At 36.9% G+C, this 21,122-nt stretch overlaps 1 protein-coding gene across 1 annotated transcript; it reads right to left on the bottom strand.

Annotated features, from left to right (window-relative positions):
- Positions 1–644: 644 nt before the first annotated feature.
- On the bottom strand, positions 645–20,896 carry LOC127970459 (cGMP-dependent protein kinase 2). The gene is made up of 19 exons (XM_052573046.1): positions 20,816–20,896; positions 19,049–19,578; positions 17,228–17,394; positions 16,972–17,085; positions 15,766–15,871; positions 15,369–15,432; positions 15,181–15,258; positions 13,580–13,674; positions 13,088–13,156; positions 12,054–12,152; positions 11,827–11,977; positions 11,418–11,557; positions 5,632–5,721; positions 5,351–5,492; positions 4,200–4,363; positions 3,399–3,521; positions 2,694–2,756; positions 1,342–1,408; positions 645–1,229 (listed from the first exon to the last, which is right to left on the bottom strand). The coding sequence occupies exons 2-19, from the start codon at positions 19,534–19,536 to the stop codon at positions 1,134–1,136; spliced, it is 2,316 nt and encodes a 771-aa protein (XP_052429006.1). The 5' UTR covers positions 19,537–19,578; positions 20,816–20,896; the 3' UTR covers positions 645–1,133.
- Positions 20,897–21,122: the final 226 nt, after the last annotated feature.

Genomic DNA, 21,122 nt, shown 5'->3' with positions numbered 1-21,122 from the left:
CAGACGTTTTTACACCACATGTGGAATTACAATATATGGTTTATACTCAAATGTCAAAAAGGTCTCAAATCAATGAACAGCACTAATAAAGCCTCATTCTTACAGATCATTAACTAAAAAAATGGTTTAGTTACTCTAACAAAGCAAAGTTTTGTTTTATATGCTCAAAAAAATAAATAAATAAAAATGGAAACCCGGAAAATTTGACCAAAAGTGTGGGACTTCCTTTTCTTTCTTGATTTCTCAGCCACATTTGTGTGAGATTAATCCATTTAACGGAATGAACAAATATTTTAAGTTGAGAAAATTATGTTTTCTTGCTTTCCTGTCTCAGTTCGGCTCTGTGTTTGAGATGAACATACCATGTGGAAAAGTCGGCGTGCTTGTGATTGCAGATTTTCCCCAGTAGAGGACCTTGTTGTTTCACTCATAAGTGAATCTCAGAAATATCTAGAATCTGATACAAAATCCTGAATAAATTGACTATGAAAAGTAGGCTGCAACAGAAAAATAAATAATATACATACGTTCAACAATAGCATGTTATTATTAAATTAGCATTACATTACATTGTATTTTTGCTTGACACCAGTGAAAACAGAGATCAAGAACATAATCCACTTTAACTAAATAAATGACCTTCATGATTATGTCAATTTCACTTTCTCTCTTGAAATCATATCTTAAGCCATGTCCAACTCTTAACCAAATTACCAAGGTGAAAAAGACAGAAATGGTGGTTCTATAATGATCGGGATGGTATTCAGTGTTGTTATGTTACAGCATAACCAAAGACAAAACTCTCAGGAATACTGAGTGAGTACAAAATGAATCTGATATGTCAGAGACTTAAAGACATGTTCAAGGTTTAACACACAGATTTAAGGCATACGTGATTTATTGATCCACTTATAATGAAATATCACTGAAATAACCTTTCACTTTGTCTTCTTTAACTTAAAACCGTGGCTTTTAAACCTGATTCCTGTCCATCTGAACAAGTCAGTCAGTTGCACAATGCTTCAGAAAGCCCACTGAGATAATACTGAGACTTGTCCTCCAGACACTGTCCACCAACACTTTATATCAGGTCTTCTTTGAGAAATCAGCTTCTTTTTAGAAACAGCTCATTTTCAGAAATCTTTATCCCAGCCAGAGAATTCATCTGGGGGCTCTTCAAGCTCAGGGGGAAACATGTCGAAATGACTGTGATCCAGAGGTCCTTTGAGCTGCAAAAACGAACAGAGGAGAATCCCACAAGTGTAGGAGAACAGGCTTAAGTTTCTTACACAATGTGACAAATGTAAAAACATTGTAAAATCTGTTGAATTTATGCCTCACCTCTCTCCTCAGAGGAGACGCCAGCTTCCGTCGTCTCAGTCCTTCCCAGTTAAAGCCTTGAAACCACCTGCGAGAAAACAAAGATACAACGTAAATTTCCCGAGCACTGACTCAACATCCACTCGTGTCTTCAGCCTCATCCATCACTTTCCTTCCAGTGAGAAAATGTTTCAAGGGTACATTACACATTGTCTACTTCTAAAGTTAAAAATTCAAAAAAATTTTGCCCATTTCCACCATGTCTCTGACATGTAGAACGTGATTCTAGATGCATGATTCTAATATTTTTCTAATATTATGTCTACTGTCACTTTTGATTAATTTCATGCAGCCTTGATGACTAAAAGTATTAATATTAAAATAATATCTGACCCCAAACTTACGATAGTGTAAATCTCAGATCTCACTCATCTGACGATACATTGTTCCCTGAACATGCATATTCATGTCTGTACAAAGAGCATGCGCCTTCATTTGCATAATGCTCTGAACATAATTTAGTGACATAATACAAATTATGTTGAGCTCTTGTGCGCTTTGTGCATATGTTACCTGAATCACTTACCCTGCTTGATAAGAACAAGCATAATGAATATAAACAAAACAGCGTCTCAGTGCAAACACAGAATGCTAGTAAAATAATAAGTGTGATAACTCCCAGTTGATTGTGATTTGAACAGTGGGCATCATCAGTCCCCATGCATTTTAGGCTCTATCCCTCCCGTGACTGTTAGAGGATGGGCCCAGCGCTTCACCTTGCTGTCTGCGGCTTCACTGCTCTGTGGAAGATGGCAACAGCTGTGCCTCTCATTTTGGACACTAATTGCTCCCCCTGTGAATGCAGTGCGGCTAATTTGGCAGGCTAGCTCAGCTACCCATTGTGCTGTGACATACAAAGGAGGGGATAGACAGGCCTGCAGCAGAACAGACTCAACAATACACTACCCGTGATCAGACACATGGATCAGCGCTTCAGTTTTCTCCCAGGTGGGTCTAATGTTAATTAATACACATAAATGAAACACTTACATGGGAATATGACTGTGTATGTGCTGCAGTGTACAGTGAGACAAATAAAGGTATTATATTAACAAGATTTATGGGCAGGATTGCTGGATATAGTACACATATAAAGGTGTACTTAAGATGTACTTAAGTCTTTTTAAGTGGGTCTAAAAAGCAATCTGCATTTTATATCAATTTAAACTATAATACAAATTTATTTGATTGTCATTAACCTGCAATTAAGAGAGAGATGTCCGTAATACGCACTCTTTTTAGAAGTGTACTTTACAGGGGTTGTATCAAGAATGAATAAATGTTTTTTGAGCAATTTATATTTGTTGACCTACTTGTGTTTCTTGATGTCAATGATGCCATTCTTTTTATTCCCAAGCCGTTCTGCTGGATTGAGCCTGGAGACAGCGAGGGAGACGAGTGAGTATCTGACTGCTCTTATACAGGCCAAGCAAGAGTACTGTTTAAAATACATAATCTTTCTGTGAAATTCTAAGGCAGCACCATACTGTATGCATCCTTAAAGCTGACAATCCTATGATACAATTTCCACAAACAACAGAAATAATTTGTTTAATTGGACAAAAAGAACAATCGGTGATGTGTATTATAAATATCTTTGTGAAATACTCCATAAAAATGTCATATCAAATCAAATTTGTATTTTTTTTCATAATATTTTGTCAAGCTTTAAAGTACACTAGTGACTAACACATTGTAACCATATTTTAAAGACAACAGTAATTAATTTACAGTAATTGATTAGTTTTTTATTTTAAATTATGAAAAAAACATAAAACTGCACATTACACTATATTTCATTTATTTTGTAAATAACATGCGAGTAAAGTGTTTCAGAAAAAAAATATAGTGTATATTCTTTAAAAATATATTATATTTATAAATATTGAAAAGATCAAATTAATTAAAAATTGACATATTTGCGTTGTGTATTTTATGAGTTATTTTATAGTTATTGTTTACCTGCTGTATATTTGTGATGAGTTTAAAAAATAGCTCTCAGAATATGAGAAACCTACTTGCAAAGTCTCCGTATGAGATCCTCTGGACGCTTGCTGATCCTCTTGGGAAAGTCCACCTTCTCTATCCCATGAAGAACCATGGTGTAGATTCTGATTGGATCAGAGCCTGTGAATGGAGGGCTGACAGTCGTGTGGGACATGTTATATTTCAAATGAAACCATACAGCAGTCAGTACCTAAACATGGTACATTTCACTTGGTATATTTCAAGTGGAGTTACTAAAACATACAATAATAATGTCACAGGAATGCGTAAAGCAAACATGCATAAGAATGGATGAAATCATTAAGACTGAAGAGATGTAAACATCCTGTGTCAATACATCATGATGATTTTGTCCAGCTTGTTATTACGTTGTCCCATCCTCAACACTCTGTTGCTATGGTGATGCTGTCTGAAGCTTGAAGCAAGGGAGTTCACTGTGAGAGACATGACTGCTAATCTCACACAAGAGGACCATTTGCTCTGGTCGAGAGAGCCCTGCCTTTTACAAAACGGACGTTGAACGTAGTGCAGAGCGTTTTGGCAGAAGCACAGGGAAAGCCATGCCAATTCATGTCTGGGAAATCTGTGCTCTTTAAAGGTGAAGTGTAAAATTTCTGCATCTCTAGCGGAACCAAACAGAACACTTGCCATTGCTTGTGTAAATGGTACATCTGTCCCAAACTTACTGCATTAGTTGAAACAGAAGTTGCTTTAAAGTCACCACAGGGCCAGTGTTTCCATTGTTTGGGAATTTGACCTACAAATGCAGTCCTGTGGAAGCATGAAACAGATGCGTTGAAACCAATGTTTACCTGCCAATCAGGAGTTCAAAGATGAGGATGCCCAAGGACCAGCAGTCAGCTCCAAAGTCATGACCCTTATTCATGATGACCTCAGGAGCCACATATTCAGGAGTGCCACAGAACGTCCAAGTCTTCTTACCTAGTCCGATCTTTTTGGCAAAGCCAAAATCAGTCTGAAAAATAAATAAATAAATAATAATAATAATAATAATAATAATCATAAAAATAATAAAACAAAATGAACAAAATAAAACAGAGCAAATAATAAGAATGCTCAGTGTAAAACTAAAAATTGACCATGTATCTGACTCCATACACACACACACACACACACACACACACACACATATATATATATATATATATATATATATAGTGAGGTGCAAAAGTTTCAGACCCCTGTAAAAATATATATGTATATTTTGTATTCTTTTCAATCTGAAAATAGCAAACCATCGTATCATATCTGCATGAGAATTTTATTTGAAAATGTTCATGGTCATATTCTCTAGCATGATTTGAGAATGATCCATTGAGCATCTTGTACTTCAATAGAACTAAACACATCTGACCATCTGTACAAAAAGTCACATGATCAGTTACAAAATAATAAGTCCTAATAATCCCTAATAAGTGTTACAATTATTTAAATGCAGTAATATCAACATAATCTTAAAAATGAACATTGGCTTAAGTTACAATGTATTGATCATGGATTTGTTTACTACTAATTTATTTTGTATTGTGATGTTTTTAATGGCACCCATACACTGCAGAGGATCCATTGGCGATCAAGTGATGCAATGATATATTTCTCCAATTCTGTTCCCATAAACAAACAAAATCATCTACACCTTGAATGTCCACAGGATGAGTACAAATTTTTTTTTTCATTTGTTGATGACTACAACAAATTTTTATATTGGGTAAACTATTTATTTAAGTATCATCTAAGAAAAAGGTGATTTGAGTCAAATCAGCTGAAAACCACTGGCTTTGAGGCCTAGAAATAGTGAAAATCTGAGATAACTCTATAATAACGAAATAACTTATTCATCATAACTGTTTTGCCCTAATATTTAATTCATTTTGTTTAATGGGGCCTCAGACGTTTGGACCTTTTACCATGGTATTTAGTAGTATATGTACAGTAAAATTACCATTTTGACATAGCCTTCCCCATCCAGAAGAAGATTCTCCGGCTTCAGGTCTCGATACACGATGCCTTTGCCATGCAGGTAATCGAAAGCTTCCAGCACACATCCGGTACAGAAGCGGGCAGTGGGCTCATCAAAACAACTCCTAAATGAAACCAAAACCAGGGATTCTACCTCTATTAGCAGTTGAGATGCTATGAATCATTCAGCCATAACCAGTAATAAATCTGGATGATTATCAAAGACAGTGAGCTGTAGTATGTGTCAAAACAACCTACACTCACATGTCCCTCAACACGCTCCACAGCTCTCCTCCCAGGCAAACCTCAAGCAGCATGTAAACATACTTATCATCCCGGAATGTGCGGAACAACCTGAAACACACAAGGACAGCCTGATACACTCTATTATTTGCATTCTGAGAAACAGAGCGTCTCCTTTAGCATTTCTCAATACTTGTTTTTATAGAGAACTCGCATGTAAAGCTTTGCTACCTTTTCATCCACAAATGCCAGAGAGGCAATAAAATGAGGCAGAGCACACAATCAGACAGGAATATAAGCATGGATTGAAATTCCCTGGGGAGTTTCCTAGCAACATGCAAAGCAGAAGCCCCTTCTCTGATACAGATGAACAGCACAATGGCACTGGACCACTGTGACAGATGTAAGCCAAATGTCTAGTGTGTCCTAAGCTCTGGAAATTCAGTCCTTCTTGGATTTCTTGTATGACTCTTTCTGCTCCACCACACTGTGATGTTATTAAAGTGTGTAGGAATGCATCAGAAACTACAGTATAATGTTGCTGAGTTCAAACACCACTGTGGCCTCCAGTCACGCCGAATAAAAGTTTCTGCTAAACAACAAATTTCTGTTTCATTGTGGACATTTCAACAGTTAGATTAAGTGCAGATTTAATGCATTAAGCACACACAGTAGCTCCTATTCCATGACAAAAGTGTCCAAGATAAAGGAAAGCACAAATCTTTTAAAAATCAAGTTTTAAACATGTGCCAAGTTCTTAAAAAAAAGGTCTACCATTTACCATTTTCAACAAAAGTTTATTTTTAATGGTTCAAAAATGGTCATGTGGTGTAATTTTGGCAAATATCATGAATAATTAATTCATAAATATCATTACCTTTTTGGATGGATGTATCATTAGTAGGGCTGTCAAATGACTAAAATTTTTATTCAAATTAATCAGAATTTTCAGTGGATTAATCAGGATTAATCACTATTTGCAATTACACCTGAATTTTTCCTGAAATGCATACCAAAAGATAAATAACAGGACACAGATACATAATTTTCATGTATTGATTGATAGATATGTGGTTCTTTTTTTCAGAATTTCAAAAGTTTATCATTTACTTAGATCAAATTTACCTGAGCACTATATCAAACCATGCCATTTAACTACAGACAGTGTAAGAGTTTTAGGTGAACCAGTGGTTAAATATAACCACATATCTATGAAATTATGCATAGAGAAACTCAAAATAATGAACTCAGAAACACAAACATGCGCCACCATCACATAAGCAGCACTCTGGGCACTCTTGTTTTTGGGAGGTGTTCATTTGCTCTGCCACAATACTTTAGGATCGATATTCTCACGTTCTGAAGGCTTCAAGTGCCAGTAAAACCAAGTAAAAATGCATATGCTTTTCCAAACAGCTGTAATTTTCGCTACATTGCATGTAGGTGTTCTGCGCATGGGCAGTGTGAAACACAGGACGCTATTACAGGAAGAAACTCCAGCGTATCAACTTCCAAAGTCGTCTCTGTTTATCGAGCTTGGCATGAATGTATTTGAGAGTAACTAGGGTAAAACATTGAGCTTCTTCGATGTTTTCGTCGCGGCCCTCGCCGCTGTTTTTTACTATTTTGAGAATTGAGAGATCGACGAGACTTTCCTGACCTGAATAATTTGTCACACTGCGCATGCGTGAAATGCGTTAAAAAATTTGACGTAATTAACAACAAACAACTTATTAACGTCGTTAACGCGCTATTTTTGACAGCCCTAATCATTAGGCTAAAATTCTACCACATTTTAAAAGATGAACTACACTTGCATTGAATAATGCATAGGTAGACATACTGTATGGGGTCTCACTTTGGAGGCCAATCATCTCTGAGTTTAAGAGAAAACACCAATGAAAATTGGCTAGTGAATTTCGCATATCTGAGCCCGTGCCTATGAGTATAAATAGGCGACAGGTGCATCCACTCTTCAGATTTTTGCTTCGGAGCCAAGTAGTTGATGGTATATTTTCGCTACAAAGCCATTTCATCTTTGTGTTTGTTGAGAGCTGTTTCTGGTTGGTGTGACACGCAGTATATTGGTGTCCCTGCAGCAATGATTCTCCTGGGTGCTTCGGCTGAAAGAGCAGTTTTTCCTAAAAGAGCAAATCATGGATGTTTAGCGGCCTTTTAAAGATGCCGTTTGATCCGTGTTCTTCTTGATGCGGTCGTTACCTGTCCTCGGTTGATGGTCACAAGCATTGTCTTCAATGTCTGAGCATCCAACACGCTGAAGCGGTGCTCGTGGATGACTCATGCGTCTGTTATGGGTGTATGAGCAAGGCATTGCTGCGATCGCGTCTCTCACTCCTCAAGCGCTCTGGGAGATCTGATGGTGACTGTGGGTGTGTCACCCGAAAAAACACAGTTTTTTCGGGTGCCCACTTCCCAAAGACTTTGGGAAGTGGGCATCAGGCTCAATGATGACTGGCTAATCATGGCCCAGTCCTGAGATGAGTTGTGCAATCACAGGGACCTCTCCCTTGTGCAGAGAATCTCTTATCTTGGTATTGAGTTAGACTCTGTGAGTATGATGGCGTATCTCACCAGCGAGCCTGCCCAGTTGGTGCTGAACTGCCCTAGTTCCTTCAGAGGCAATTTTCAGTGGCTCCTGGGGCATATGGCATCCACAGCCGCAGTCAGATTGCTTCATATGAGACCACTTCAGCACTGGTTACACTTCTGAATCCCAAAATGGCCATGACGCTGCAGTACACATTGTGTCACCATCACACCGATGTGTTGCCTCCTATTCACCCCCTGGTAGGACCTTGCCTTTCTACAGGCCATGGTGCCCTTAGGACAAGTGTCCCAGCAGGACAGATGCCTCCAACACGGGCTGGGGCATGACGTGCAACATGCAGGCAGCTTCAGGGTCCTGGATAGGACAGGACCTCAACTACTTCGGCACATCAACTGTCTGGAGTTGCTGGCAGTGCATCTGGCTTTACGGCAGTTTGGGCCACTGTTGCTAGACAAGCACGTGTTGGTTTGCATGGACATCACTGCGGCTATTTCATACATCAACTAACAGGGCAGTCTATGATCACGTTGCATGTCTCACCTCGCCCACCATCTCCTCCTCTGGAGTCAGACTGACATCTGTTGAGCTGCAGGCTGGGCGACACCTAACACCTTCACAAGGTTTTACAACCTTCGTGTAGAGCCGGTTTGTTCCTGTGTGTTGGGTAAAGAACTGGCTCGGTGTAACACTTGCTGTGCCATTTCCCCTCAAATGGGGATGCAATCACTTTTTTTCTCCCAGTAGAGTTCCCCGGTTGGCGTACCCTGTTTGAGCATCCTCCAGCACCCTCAGCGGTCAGACTTGGTGGAGCAGTTTGTTGCCAGGCTCAGTACGGGTGTTAGCATGCCTGGAGTCCCGGTCAGACCCTGTACTGGGCTAGGTGCCCATATGGCTTGATTCCCTTACGGGTAATACCATATGTGTATTATTCCACAGTAAGTTTTCCCTCTTGGTAAACCATGTCTTCCCTTGACAGACCTGCTCTGTCATTCTCTTCTGGCAGCTGTTTCTATCCCTATTAAATGGTAGGACCTGCCTCATAGACCCATTCCATATGTAATACTGCCCCCTGGGTCAGTCCATATTAGTATCTCCACGTCACCACCCTACGGGTAGGATGTGGTCTCCGTAGCAACCTTTTTCCTAAGCTCGCTTCCCCACTGTCGAAAGAACAAATAGGAAAGATTTTAAGCAATCGTTCACTGAAGGTTGAAATCCCTTCCAAAATCTTTTGTTGACAGAACAGCAGCATAGCCCTCTCCAGCAGTGATATACTCACCCTTTGGGTCCCCTTCGGTACCAAAGTCAGTAAATTTGCGCTGGGGCTTTGGGAAGGTTACGACCTTAAGTGTAGCTTATGTGAACGGCCTCTGCTTGTCGAAAATTGCAGCAGCACAGGGTTGTGACGGTGTTTAGGTTGTGGCATTTTCCATGGACCCCATATGTTGTTTGACATAATTCGTAGTGACTGACAGATAGGGAATGTCTCGGTTACGTACAAAAACCTCATTCCCTGATGGAGAGATAAGTCCCCATGCCACAACCTTGAACAATTTGCTGTTCTCGGCTCCTCAGCATAAAACCTGAAGAGTGGATGAACCTGTCGCCTATTTATACCCGTAGGCACGGGGATTGGTTCAGGTATGCAAAATCTAATCTAATTTTCATTGCCATTTTCTCTTAAACTCAGAGATGACTGGCCTCCCAAGTGAGACCCCATGTGTCGTTCGACATAACGTCTCCATTCCCTCCATCAGGGAACGAGGTTTACATAACCGAGTAACAGAGAAAATTTTTGGCATAAAAGAAAAATCGATAATATGAACCCATAAAATGTTTTTTGACTATTGCTAAAAATATACCTCAGTGACTTAAGACTAGTTTTGTGACCCAGGGTCATAAGAATACATAGTACAGTGTATACATTGTTGGAAAGGTTCATTTAATAAATGTAATAGGTTACAGATTACAAGTGTAAATATTTCAATCACTTTATTAATGTAACTGATTACATTTGATTCCTTTTCTAAATTTAAATTTCAACCCCCCATGCCCCCCCCCCCCCTTACATTTTTTCTAAACTGTTAATCATTTTCAAACATTTAATCCAGGCAGGGTAAACCTTACAGTAGTAAACACTGATTACTGTCAAACTTTCAATATCCTTCTTCACTTGAATTAAGATTATAATAATTTAGTTTTAAAGCACAGCCAGCCACCAAAATGTTTTTTTTTTTTTACTTTAGCACCTCTTTTTACTTTGAGATCGATCTGAGATTAAATACAGATTTAAAATCTTAACAAGATATAGTTTAATATTTGCATAGCTCTGACAGGAGACACTAGTATCTAAAAATGCATTGGACAGTTAATATAAAAAATAAATAAAGCATACACAAACCTAAATAGGAAGCAAAAGTTATCAAATAAACCTATGTCCTAAATTCCTGAAACATCGGTGTTTCATATTTTATAGCTGTCAATGCAATTTTGGAAAGAAATCAATCAAACCTGTATGTGTGTGAAAATATTCTGATCTAAACCCCTTTTCTATATAGTTATTATAATCATTAACTATAACCATAACAGATTACAGTTACATTTATTTAGCAATTAAATTACGTAATTCCATTATATGCAACCAGTTACTCCCCAACTGAGTGTATATTTATGTAATTGTATGTACGAACTGCATGTTTTATGCATTTTTTAATAAATGAATAAATCTAGACAAAGATGAACATCATGTCATTGACCCATGTATGAAGAAATAATCAAAGTCAAGCCCAATTTCTGTTTGGCTATTTTCTGTATACAGTTATGATGATGGCTATAAATAGTGTCTGTAGTCATAGTCACAGTGACTAAAGTAAATATCAAAGTTCCCAGCTTCCAAAACACCGGAAAGTCTTATCATAATTGACACAACTTTATCTAATAAACAAGTCTAATCAAGACACAGGTTCATTCATCAGACCCTAATTAACAAACAGCACATTTTGAACCAGTCTGTTTACCTACAGTTTCTTCCATCAGCCCTGTGGTCTGGCTATTGATTAACAAATTAATTAAGTTAGAGGCCTTCAGGGGGGAACTTGAGATTGTTGTCGAGCCTAAAATAAAGTAAATACCTTTATCACTCTTGAGGATTCATCTAAACTGTGTTATTTTTCCTGTAAGTTTGGATTCTGCTATTAATGTATGTCAATACGAGGAAAGACATGCTCATTTAACTGACCTGACAATAAAGTTTGAATTGGTCTGTTGGAGGATGTCCTTTTCTGAATAGATGTGCTCTTGCTGCCTGGTGTCCACAATGTGCTTTTTCTTAATACACTTTAAAGCAAACGCTGTATCATCAGAATTTTTAAGCTTCACCTAAGACAGAAAATGCATGTAAAAAACAATATAAAACATACTTAAGTGGTTGTTGGCATTATTGTATTACTGAATGAAAAATGTTACATTACACATTTTAAGTTATATAATCTGACTACTTTTTGTTTACTTTTAGATTACTTTTGATCTTAATTGTTTATGACATTGATTTGAATAATAGAATCTTGTACTATATTGATTTAAAAATACAAAGAGAATGAAAATACTGAGGTCGCGAAGGGATGTAAACTGTAAAAATGAAATCTAACCAGCTCCACTCGTCCGAAGCCTCCCATGCCTAGTGTGGCCACTACTTGCAGTTCTTTCAGGAAGGAGTAACTGGACAAACCCGCCGCCTTCTCCTTCAGCCTCCTGAGCTCTGCTGCCTCTGGAGAGCGTTCGTAAAGAGGCGACTGAGGTCTGTGGGGAAATGATAACGTGGCTGTCACATACAGGACTGGAGTAGTTGTGTTGGTTTTGCTGTGTGTGTTCTTACACTGCGTTCCTCCTCTCGTCACTCAGAGAGAGCTGCTCCACATACTCCCTCAGATAGGCCTGCAGCTCTTCATACGTCCCCACCATCTGATTAAAGTTACTGTTGAAGAACAGAAGACAGTGAGGTGACCTTTTTGGTCTTGGGTAGAATACTGTAAAAATTAGTTTTTAAAGTTGGAAATAAAAAAACATTATTGGATTTTGCTATTGTGTTGCTTGCCTTTTCTTTGTAATTATTTATATAATGTAAGTAAATCCTACACCATTTTTTCAGTGTTTGTTGCATATTGTACGTCAAATGTAACAGTAGTCTCTCTCTCTCTCCCTCTCTCTCTCTCTCTATATATATATAGATATATAAAAACCTAGGTCAACGATTTTTGTAGACTAATGCTAATAAATAAATGTTGAAATAAAAGAATAAAAAACACAAAAGGTCCTTTTATCTTAAAGTTCTTTTTTTTTTTTTTTTTTTGCATTTTTCCAACTTGATTTTGTAAGTCTCTTTCATTGTTATTTTTTTCTGTTTCTTGTAATTCGTTGTATTATTAGTATTATTGAAATATTACTTTATAATTATTTAAAAAAATCTGAAATAATATGTACTTAATTGATTAATACCTGAAGGCTTCATGACAATGTTTTTATTTAATTTATTTCTAATAATATTTTAAAATATACAGCATTTTTAATAGCATATACTTTATCCCTCTGTGGAATAAGAATTGACACTTGACAGCTGAAATTATGATATGTGACCTGGATCACAAAATTTAATTAAATATCGTGTTTCATGTCAAAATATATATAAAAATATATCAAAACTTAATTTTAGATTAGAAATATGCTTTGCTAAGAACTTAAAGGTGATTTTCTCAATATTTAGGTTTTTTGATCCCTAAGGTTCCAGATTTTCAAATAGCATGTAGTCAAATCAATCAATCATCAATTTTTTAAAAAGGACCCTTAAAAATTACTTTTGTGGTCATATATGGTCACAAACCTAGATGTTAGTGTAGAAGAATCAACACTTACTCTCTATCCACCACCAAACACTGTGTGTCATTTTCCTTTGCAATGATATTAGCTGAGCGGACATCCTCACTGAAATAGAATTATAAGGAATATAAAACGATGCTGTGCCACTTTGGAGATACATATATATATATATATATATATATAACAGTGACTGAAAACATCCTGAAAAACATCCTCATTTGCTCTTTCCTCATCGAGAGCACTTCATCTGAGCTTTAAATGAATCTAAATGACAAAACACACTATGAAAAAATCTCTAAGTGTGTGAGTGTCTCTGTGGTTATTTCAGTACTGAATGTGCTCTTCAACAGTGCTACAATGAAAATAAATATCTTTCCAGATGACTGACATTTCAGCTCCCACATCCACGCCTACAAATAGGCAATTAATCTTTTTCCTGGCCTACAGGAAGTCCACAATCACAAAGGAGTCATTGTTAGTTGTGTTCACTATTGTTAAAAGCACTTCGAAACAAAACTGTCTCCAAACCTTATGAGAGCCTTTTCCCCAAAGTAATCACCCACACCAAGAATCTTAATCTCTTGTGGTTCGGAAAAGCCTTCTGTAGTCTGTGTTACCAACACCTGTAAAAACACACACACACACAATCTTACTATACATCCTTATTGACTGACTAATTTCACCGTCATCTCAACTGTAACTGTCCAACTCATCAGAAAGCTCCCTATCATCATATAGAAAAGCCATGCTTTTCTAAAAGTATGGATTGGCACCTCAATTTCTAATAAAAAATACATTTTCCATGCAAGTAGCAGTTTACCAGTGAAGCGACTCTTTTATCCAGTTAACATTGATCTTAAAATCAGTGGTACAGGTTTTTTCCACAGACTACCACTGAGGCACAATGTATGCTCACTCCTAGAGAAATATTCATACAAAAATATTTGAAAGATTACATATAATTGTAGGGTACAACAGGGCCTAAGGTACCCCAGGTGGAGCATTTTATATTATTCTCCTCCAAACCACTAGATGGCACAACAATGTATGATGGCTGATACTTGATGCAATCACAGGAAACAATGCAAAATTGATTCTGCGCTAATTTGATAAAATATCTTATATTTTGAAAAAAACATTATAGATTTATGTAGCAAATAAGAAACAAATAAAATTTGCAAACATATTTTGACACAAAGTTGTTTTTGGTCTCTGTAATTTTCAGTTTCTTTCAAAAAAATTAAATCAATTACAGAAAAATAAATTATCTTATTTATCAGAATAAAAAGGAAATAGTACAAACTTTGCTGAAGTGATTGTTTCAAACAAGCATTAACTTGCAAAACATATATTATCAATACTGCGTGCTGGCTCATACATTTACGATTTCTAAACAAAACAAAAACTTTTATGGTAAATTTTTCTTACTCAATCTTACCCGAAGATTCCAACATGCAAATATTTTCATAACAACAAAGTCACTTAAAATTAAGAAAGTTATCAACATAACTGATATTCAAAATGGTAAGCAAGAGCTGCTTTGTTTACATTGCGTATATCTTTCGGTTTCTCCTTTTTATTGATTAATATATATTGATAGCTGCTGATAAGATGTGCCTTTAGCCCTGTTGTACCCTTAAAGGGTTTGTTCTCCCAAAAATCTAAATTATGTCATTAATGACACCCTCATGTCAATCTTTTGTTCATTATCTGACTCGGCTCGGTGTTCATCTTCAATTCTCTCTTCACAGCAGTTCAGTCAGTGTACTGTTTTAGTAAATGAATTACTCCGGGATATTGGTTTGTTTGAACTCAAAAGGAGTGTCAAGCACATGAAAAAAGTTAACAGCTTAAGTCATTTGTGGATTAATGAGTATTGGAGATGCGAACCGTTTCAAACGATTCAGTTCGATTTGGTGAACTGGTTCAAGAAGATCCGGTTACATTGAATGATTCGTTCGCGAACCGGATATCACAAACTGGAGTGTTTTGAACTCGCTCACAGCAGACAAGGAAGAGAAGACTGATTAAATGGTGGTCTCATGGGTTTGGAACGACATGAGGGTGAGTCATTAATGACATAATTTAGATTTTTGAGTGAACTAAACCTTTAATGCAGTAATACACACCTCTCCTTTAGCTATGATGAAGAAAGTATTTCCTTCCTCACCCTCGCGAATAATGTACTCCCCTTTGTCAAAATATTCCTATAAAAAGATTGAAACATTAACATGATCTGGTTATTTTTCATATTATAAATAAACATGCATTACCAACAGATGGCAGCACTGTAGACAGTAAAATGCGTCAAACTTACAACTTCAAGACAGTCAATGATTTTGGCAAGTTTCTCCTCTGGCAAATCTTTCAATAATGACACACTAAAAAACAGTGTAACAATGTTTAATTAGCATTAAAGGAAAACAGCATGCAATCAAATCCATAAACATTATGTTGACAGGTGTACACGAAACAACACTTGAACCAACTAATATTATTTTAACAGTTGAGCCACAGCATCAATTTATGCTGCACCGATAGACATTGGTGATAGATCCACAATATCCAGTGAAAAACACGATGCTGAATCCACATTAATCTGTGTCGAGAAAGGAATGTGCATAGAAACAGCCAAGAAGAGACTTGTGTATCCGTGTGTGAGTGTGAAGCTGATGACTGATAAACATGCACAAATGTTAGTGACATGAATGTACCTGCGCAGGAAGCTGAAGTACTCCTCTTGTCTGGCCTGAGTGGATCTCATCATGATAGTCTGAAACATTTGCCGGTCCAGAGCCCAGATGTGGGACTGGGTCACAGCTAATGAAACACAATCACCATCAGTTCCACTTCACAAACCTATGACTATGACACGAATCCAAAATCTACAATAAAACTGGGTTAACAATAACAGAACAAAAAAGGTCATGTTGGCTATAACCCAATAAGTTGAAGACTGCATCCAAATGTAATGCTTTGGACTTGCAGTGCTTAGTAAACAGGAGAACACTATTTTTAAAAAATGCACCCAACTGTTTTTATTTAACGGAAGCAAAGCCAGCTCACTGAAAAGTAATAAATACTGATTTAATTATGGTTCATTCAGGATAATGGGGCCATCTGTTTCCCTGTCATCTCAATGGCAAAACATTTCCAAATTTACCTGAAGTCAACATATTCCAATCTCATTGTTATTTATCGGCATCATTATCTACAGCAGCTTGTTATCCAGTATCTCAGTGGCACTGTGACACAAACAGTCTGCATGGCACATCTGTATGATGTATTTTGCCTGGTTTTCACAGCAGAGTTTTACCAAAATGCCAAATGCCTTCAAACGTCCATACAGTGAAAATGTTTGTTTGTTAAAATAGAATAGAATCAGGTTTGGAAGGAAATGAAGGTGAGTAAAAAAAGACAGAATGCATTTTATTTACCTTCATTTAAACACAAAAATACACCATCCACACATTACAAGTAATGCCAGTTATGTAATCAGAATACTTTTCCAAGTAACTAATAAAGTAATGCATTACTTTTAAATTTACAATCTGAGTCCCTTTTCAAATTAGTTTGTTTTCTCATTTATTCACGGACACCCTTTGCCATGTTGAGAGAAATTGGGGGTAAGATGCAGAGCCAGAGGCACTTCCTTCTGCCTGAGGCTTATTAATTTCACTTTTACTGTGAAAAGGGCTTTATAGGTGCCAAAAAATATATTTTTTGTTATTAAAAATAACTAAGCAAGCCCAGCTCAGTTGACAAAAAGTAATGCGAAAGTAACATAATGCAGTACTTTCCATAAAAAGTAAGCAACACAATTAATTACTTTTTTTATGGAGTAACACATCATTGTAATGCATTACATTTGAAAGTAACTTTCCCCAAAACTAAGCAGAGGAACACACACACACACACACCTTTGACTGTGGCTGTTCTTTTACAGTTATAGAGAATGGCCAACTCTCCAAAAGCCGTCCCGGGACGCATCTGACCCAGGAGCTTTCCATTTTGGATGACCTCTAATAAACCCTCTGGACACAGAGAATCAAATGAGCTCCAATATGCAGAACGGAGCAGAGTCCAGAACATTATTCCAGAGTTATCACTGAAACATGTAGATTTGTGAAAACATGAAAGTATGAGGAGCAGGTATCAATAACATCTGGAGTTTACCAGCAAGCACGTAGAGGTAGTTCCCCGGCTCTCCCTCCTGAATAACCAACTGCTCAGCAGTGTAGATCTTCTCGTACATGCAGTCCACCATCTCTCGGGTGTGCTGAGGCTCCAGCTTCTTCAGAAAGTCATTGTTCATGATGGCTTCATTGATCAGTTTCTTAGTGCTACAGGAAAAGAAGGAAAAACGGTTTGGAGAATGCAAAACCCCAACACTTTCAAAGAGCTGAAGCATAACATGTGGCTTTCTTGAAGTCTAGTCTCAAAGATTTTATGTATATATTTTAGAAATATATATGGAAATGCTTGTTTGGTTGCTATTTATATAAACACTTTGTTGGAATAAGGTCATGAGTGTTTGAGCAACTGAGTTAACTCTTAAAATCTCTTTTTATAAGACACAAAGACACACTTTAATTAGATGAGGCTTTCTTCAAGGCATGGTTCATCAGTGCTGAGTGAAGTGGAGGTGGTGAATAATGAATCATTCTCCTCTCACAACACTTCACACTGCCTTTAATACACTGATGCATTAAAGATACCAAAACATCTTTATGGTACAATCTTCAAAAGAGGTGTTTAAATTAAAGTAAATTTAAATTAAAGTTAATATAAAAGTTAATATACCAAGTTAAATAACTGGTTAATTCAAAAATGTATTTCACTACTTAATCAAGCTTTTATTTTCCCTATATAAAACAAAAGAAGAAATTTTTGTTTAACTACCTTTCAAGTGTTCTGAAGTTCATTGTGAGGAACAGAATGAAACTGAAATCAGCTCAAATCAATTAATTCAGACCTAGTGCACTAACGTCTAAAGATTACATGGCAACATATTTGATTGAATTTCTAAAGACAATCAGTGAGAAATTAAGAAAATCTTCTGAATTATTATATTAATGATTCCTTCACTTTATTAATTCAGTAACACTTTACAATAAGGAGTCATTTGTTAACATTAGTTAATGTATTAACTCATAAATAAACAATGAACAATTAATTCAATACACTATTTATTGAGATTTGTTAATGTTAGTTATTAAAAAATAAAGTTGTTCATTGTTTGTTTGTAGTGCATTAACTGACTTGTGATTTTAATAATGCATTAAATGCTGAAAATAACATTAACTAAGATAATTACATGCTAATAATAGTTAAAGCTAATTAATGTAGTGAATTAATGGACCTTCTTGTAAAGTGTTACCAGTGTTACGATTAATTCTTATCAAATTTTGCCCTATTCCTCATACAAAGCTATTGTCTGACTTGGAATAAAGCACACAATTCATATAGACTACTTTTGCAATATTACTAGCGTTTTTTGGAGTAATCACAATGAACCGAAATAGAATAGCATGTACATTTTTCACAAATCTCCTTTCGTGTTCCATGAGTTTTAAATGATCTTTATAATGTACAAATGTGCAAACACATGTAATGGATTTTAATTAATTCAGACAATTTGTCGTCTTCGGTATTACACTACAGCTTGATTCTCATTATCACATCTGAAACAGGACAGTCTTGTCACTGACCTAAAAAGGATCTTATGAATGAATTAGTGCTGGAGATTTGTAGCGCAAGAGCGTGTCTAATTAAAACAGTAATGATTCCTGTCCGTGCATACAAATGGCCCGCCCTTTGTGTTCTCTTGAGCCACTCCATCCCCTCCGGAGTGTGTTATGCTAATCCAGGCTTTCATGCCTGCTCTGGGCTTGGAGACACTACAAAGACTTGGCTAAACCTTACTCCAGTCAGTACTCCAGTGACTCCATAATGAAACAAACAATCCAGTGGTGCAATCAGTGTCAGCGCACTCACCGAGAGTCTTTGCGGAGGCGCTGTTTCTCAGTGGAGATGTGAGGGACCCTGTGGTCACGACAGAAGTGTCTCGATGTGGGTTCGGCTGAAACGCCCTCCTTGGCCTTGAGGCGTCGATGCACCTCCACAGCTACTCTGTGGAAGCGCGTGGAGCCCTGGTTGATGACGCTCAGCAGTCTGCGGCTGTGCCTCAGCGGAGCCGGCGGCGAGCGTCCGAGACTGTTATACCCGATGGCATCCTGGAGCTTATCGATCTGGGACACTTTTGTCTCTAGCTCCCTTTGAAGGCTCTGTAAGCGCTTCTCCTGCGCACGGAGCTCCTGGTCTCTCCGTGCCAGCTCGTCCTCCAGATGGGCGATCCTCATCTTCAGGGGCTCCACAGACTCCCACACAGGGGCCTCTTTTATACCGGAGGACAGGCAGGTCTCCTCTAGCCGAGGGGCTTTGATCGAACCGTTCCCCATGATCAGAGAGTGACTAGGAACCATAGAGAGGCCTTTGGGCTTTTAAATGTGTTCACTGGTTGGCCACTGCAATCAGAAGATGAAATATCTAGACAGGGAATGTGCATTCAGTCTCGTTATGAACACTAGATATGTTGCTTTCAAAAATTGTTTTAATCATGCTTTTAATTAAAATGACATAAAGTGAATTTGTAAAATGAAACATTACTAAATAACATTAAAATCATAAAGGAAATGAAGAAAAATATAAATACGTTTTCTTTAAAAATGTTATTTAGAAGTGTCAACCAAAATGTATTCAGACACCTTTCACACATTATCACAGTTTATTCGCTATAGTTTAGAAAATGGTAATAACATACAATAAGAACTAATAAATTCATCTTGGTAATGTCACATAACTTTGATAGAAAGGTACAGTATGTAATGAATTAGGTTCAATAGCTGTCAGCTGTTACATTTAAGTACACAATCACATAATACCAATCAACCAATAACCAAGCAGTGCTTCATTTTGTTCAGTCTGTGGTGTAAAAAGGTTACATTAGCAATTAAATAAATAAAAATAATAATAACTAAAACACTTAAGCAAAAAAAGGCCAGGTCAAAGTGTCTGAATAATTTTACAGCAAATCTTTGTCCATTTCGTTTGCAGTCCACTGCATTAAGAATTTTTGTGGTATGTGTCACAGTTTACTTTATTTTGCTATCCTCACTTACATAAATAAATTACAGTCTCCTGCACCCACTAGTAATACCCCCCCCCCCCCCCCAACACACACATATATATATATATATATATATATATATATATATATATATATATATATATATATATATATGGGTGTGGGTGTGTGTGTGTACATGCATAGATATATATCAAAAATTATATATAAAAATTGTTTGTTTTAGTTTGACTGCTTATATATAGACATGGCCAATAATTAGCTATTGTCTTAGGGAAAGTATAGCCACAGATTTTAGTAAAGATAGCTTAATAAATATTATAATTAATAAACTGTAACACTTAAAACACATCTGACAATAAAAAGGTGATTTAAACTAAAAAGCTACATTATCGACTATGAATATCAGATAAATAACTCTTTGACCCGAGTAATTGAAATATTCCCATTCAAAATCAAATTCACAGAGACTTCGAGCATCAACATTTGATTAACAACTAGATTGTCATTTAAGATTGTGAACTCTATAGCCGCTTAATTACATGCAATAGCGTAAATTATCAGCAAATGTGACATTAAACTAAATTAAACACAGCAGACAAGCAAAATGTACTCACCACCTGTCAGTGTGTAATGCAGTTTTCACTGCTGTTTATTTGTGGATAAATCCGAAGCCCACTGCATGCTTCACATCTGAGCGATCTCTCTCTCTCTCTCTCTCTCTCTCTCTCTCTCTCTCTCTCTCTCTCTCTCTCTCTCTCTCTCTCTCTCTCTCTCCCTCTCTCTGAGCGGCGCAATCACAGGCTGAGCGCTCGAGCGTTCACTCACCATTCATTCTACTGTCATCTAGCGACAACAAACCCATCATAACCGATAAACACAGTCTTTTTATTTTATTTATTTATTTATGTCTCTGGATTTCTT

This window comes from Carassius gibelio, chromosome B13, assembly GCF_023724105.1.
Source record: "Carassius gibelio isolate Cgi1373 ecotype wild population from Czech Republic chromosome B13, carGib1.2-hapl.c, whole genome shotgun sequence".
Taxonomy (NCBI): Eukaryota; Metazoa; Chordata; class Actinopteri; order Cypriniformes; family Cyprinidae; genus Carassius; species Carassius gibelio.
This window is presented reverse-complemented; position numbering and strand designations above follow the sequence as displayed.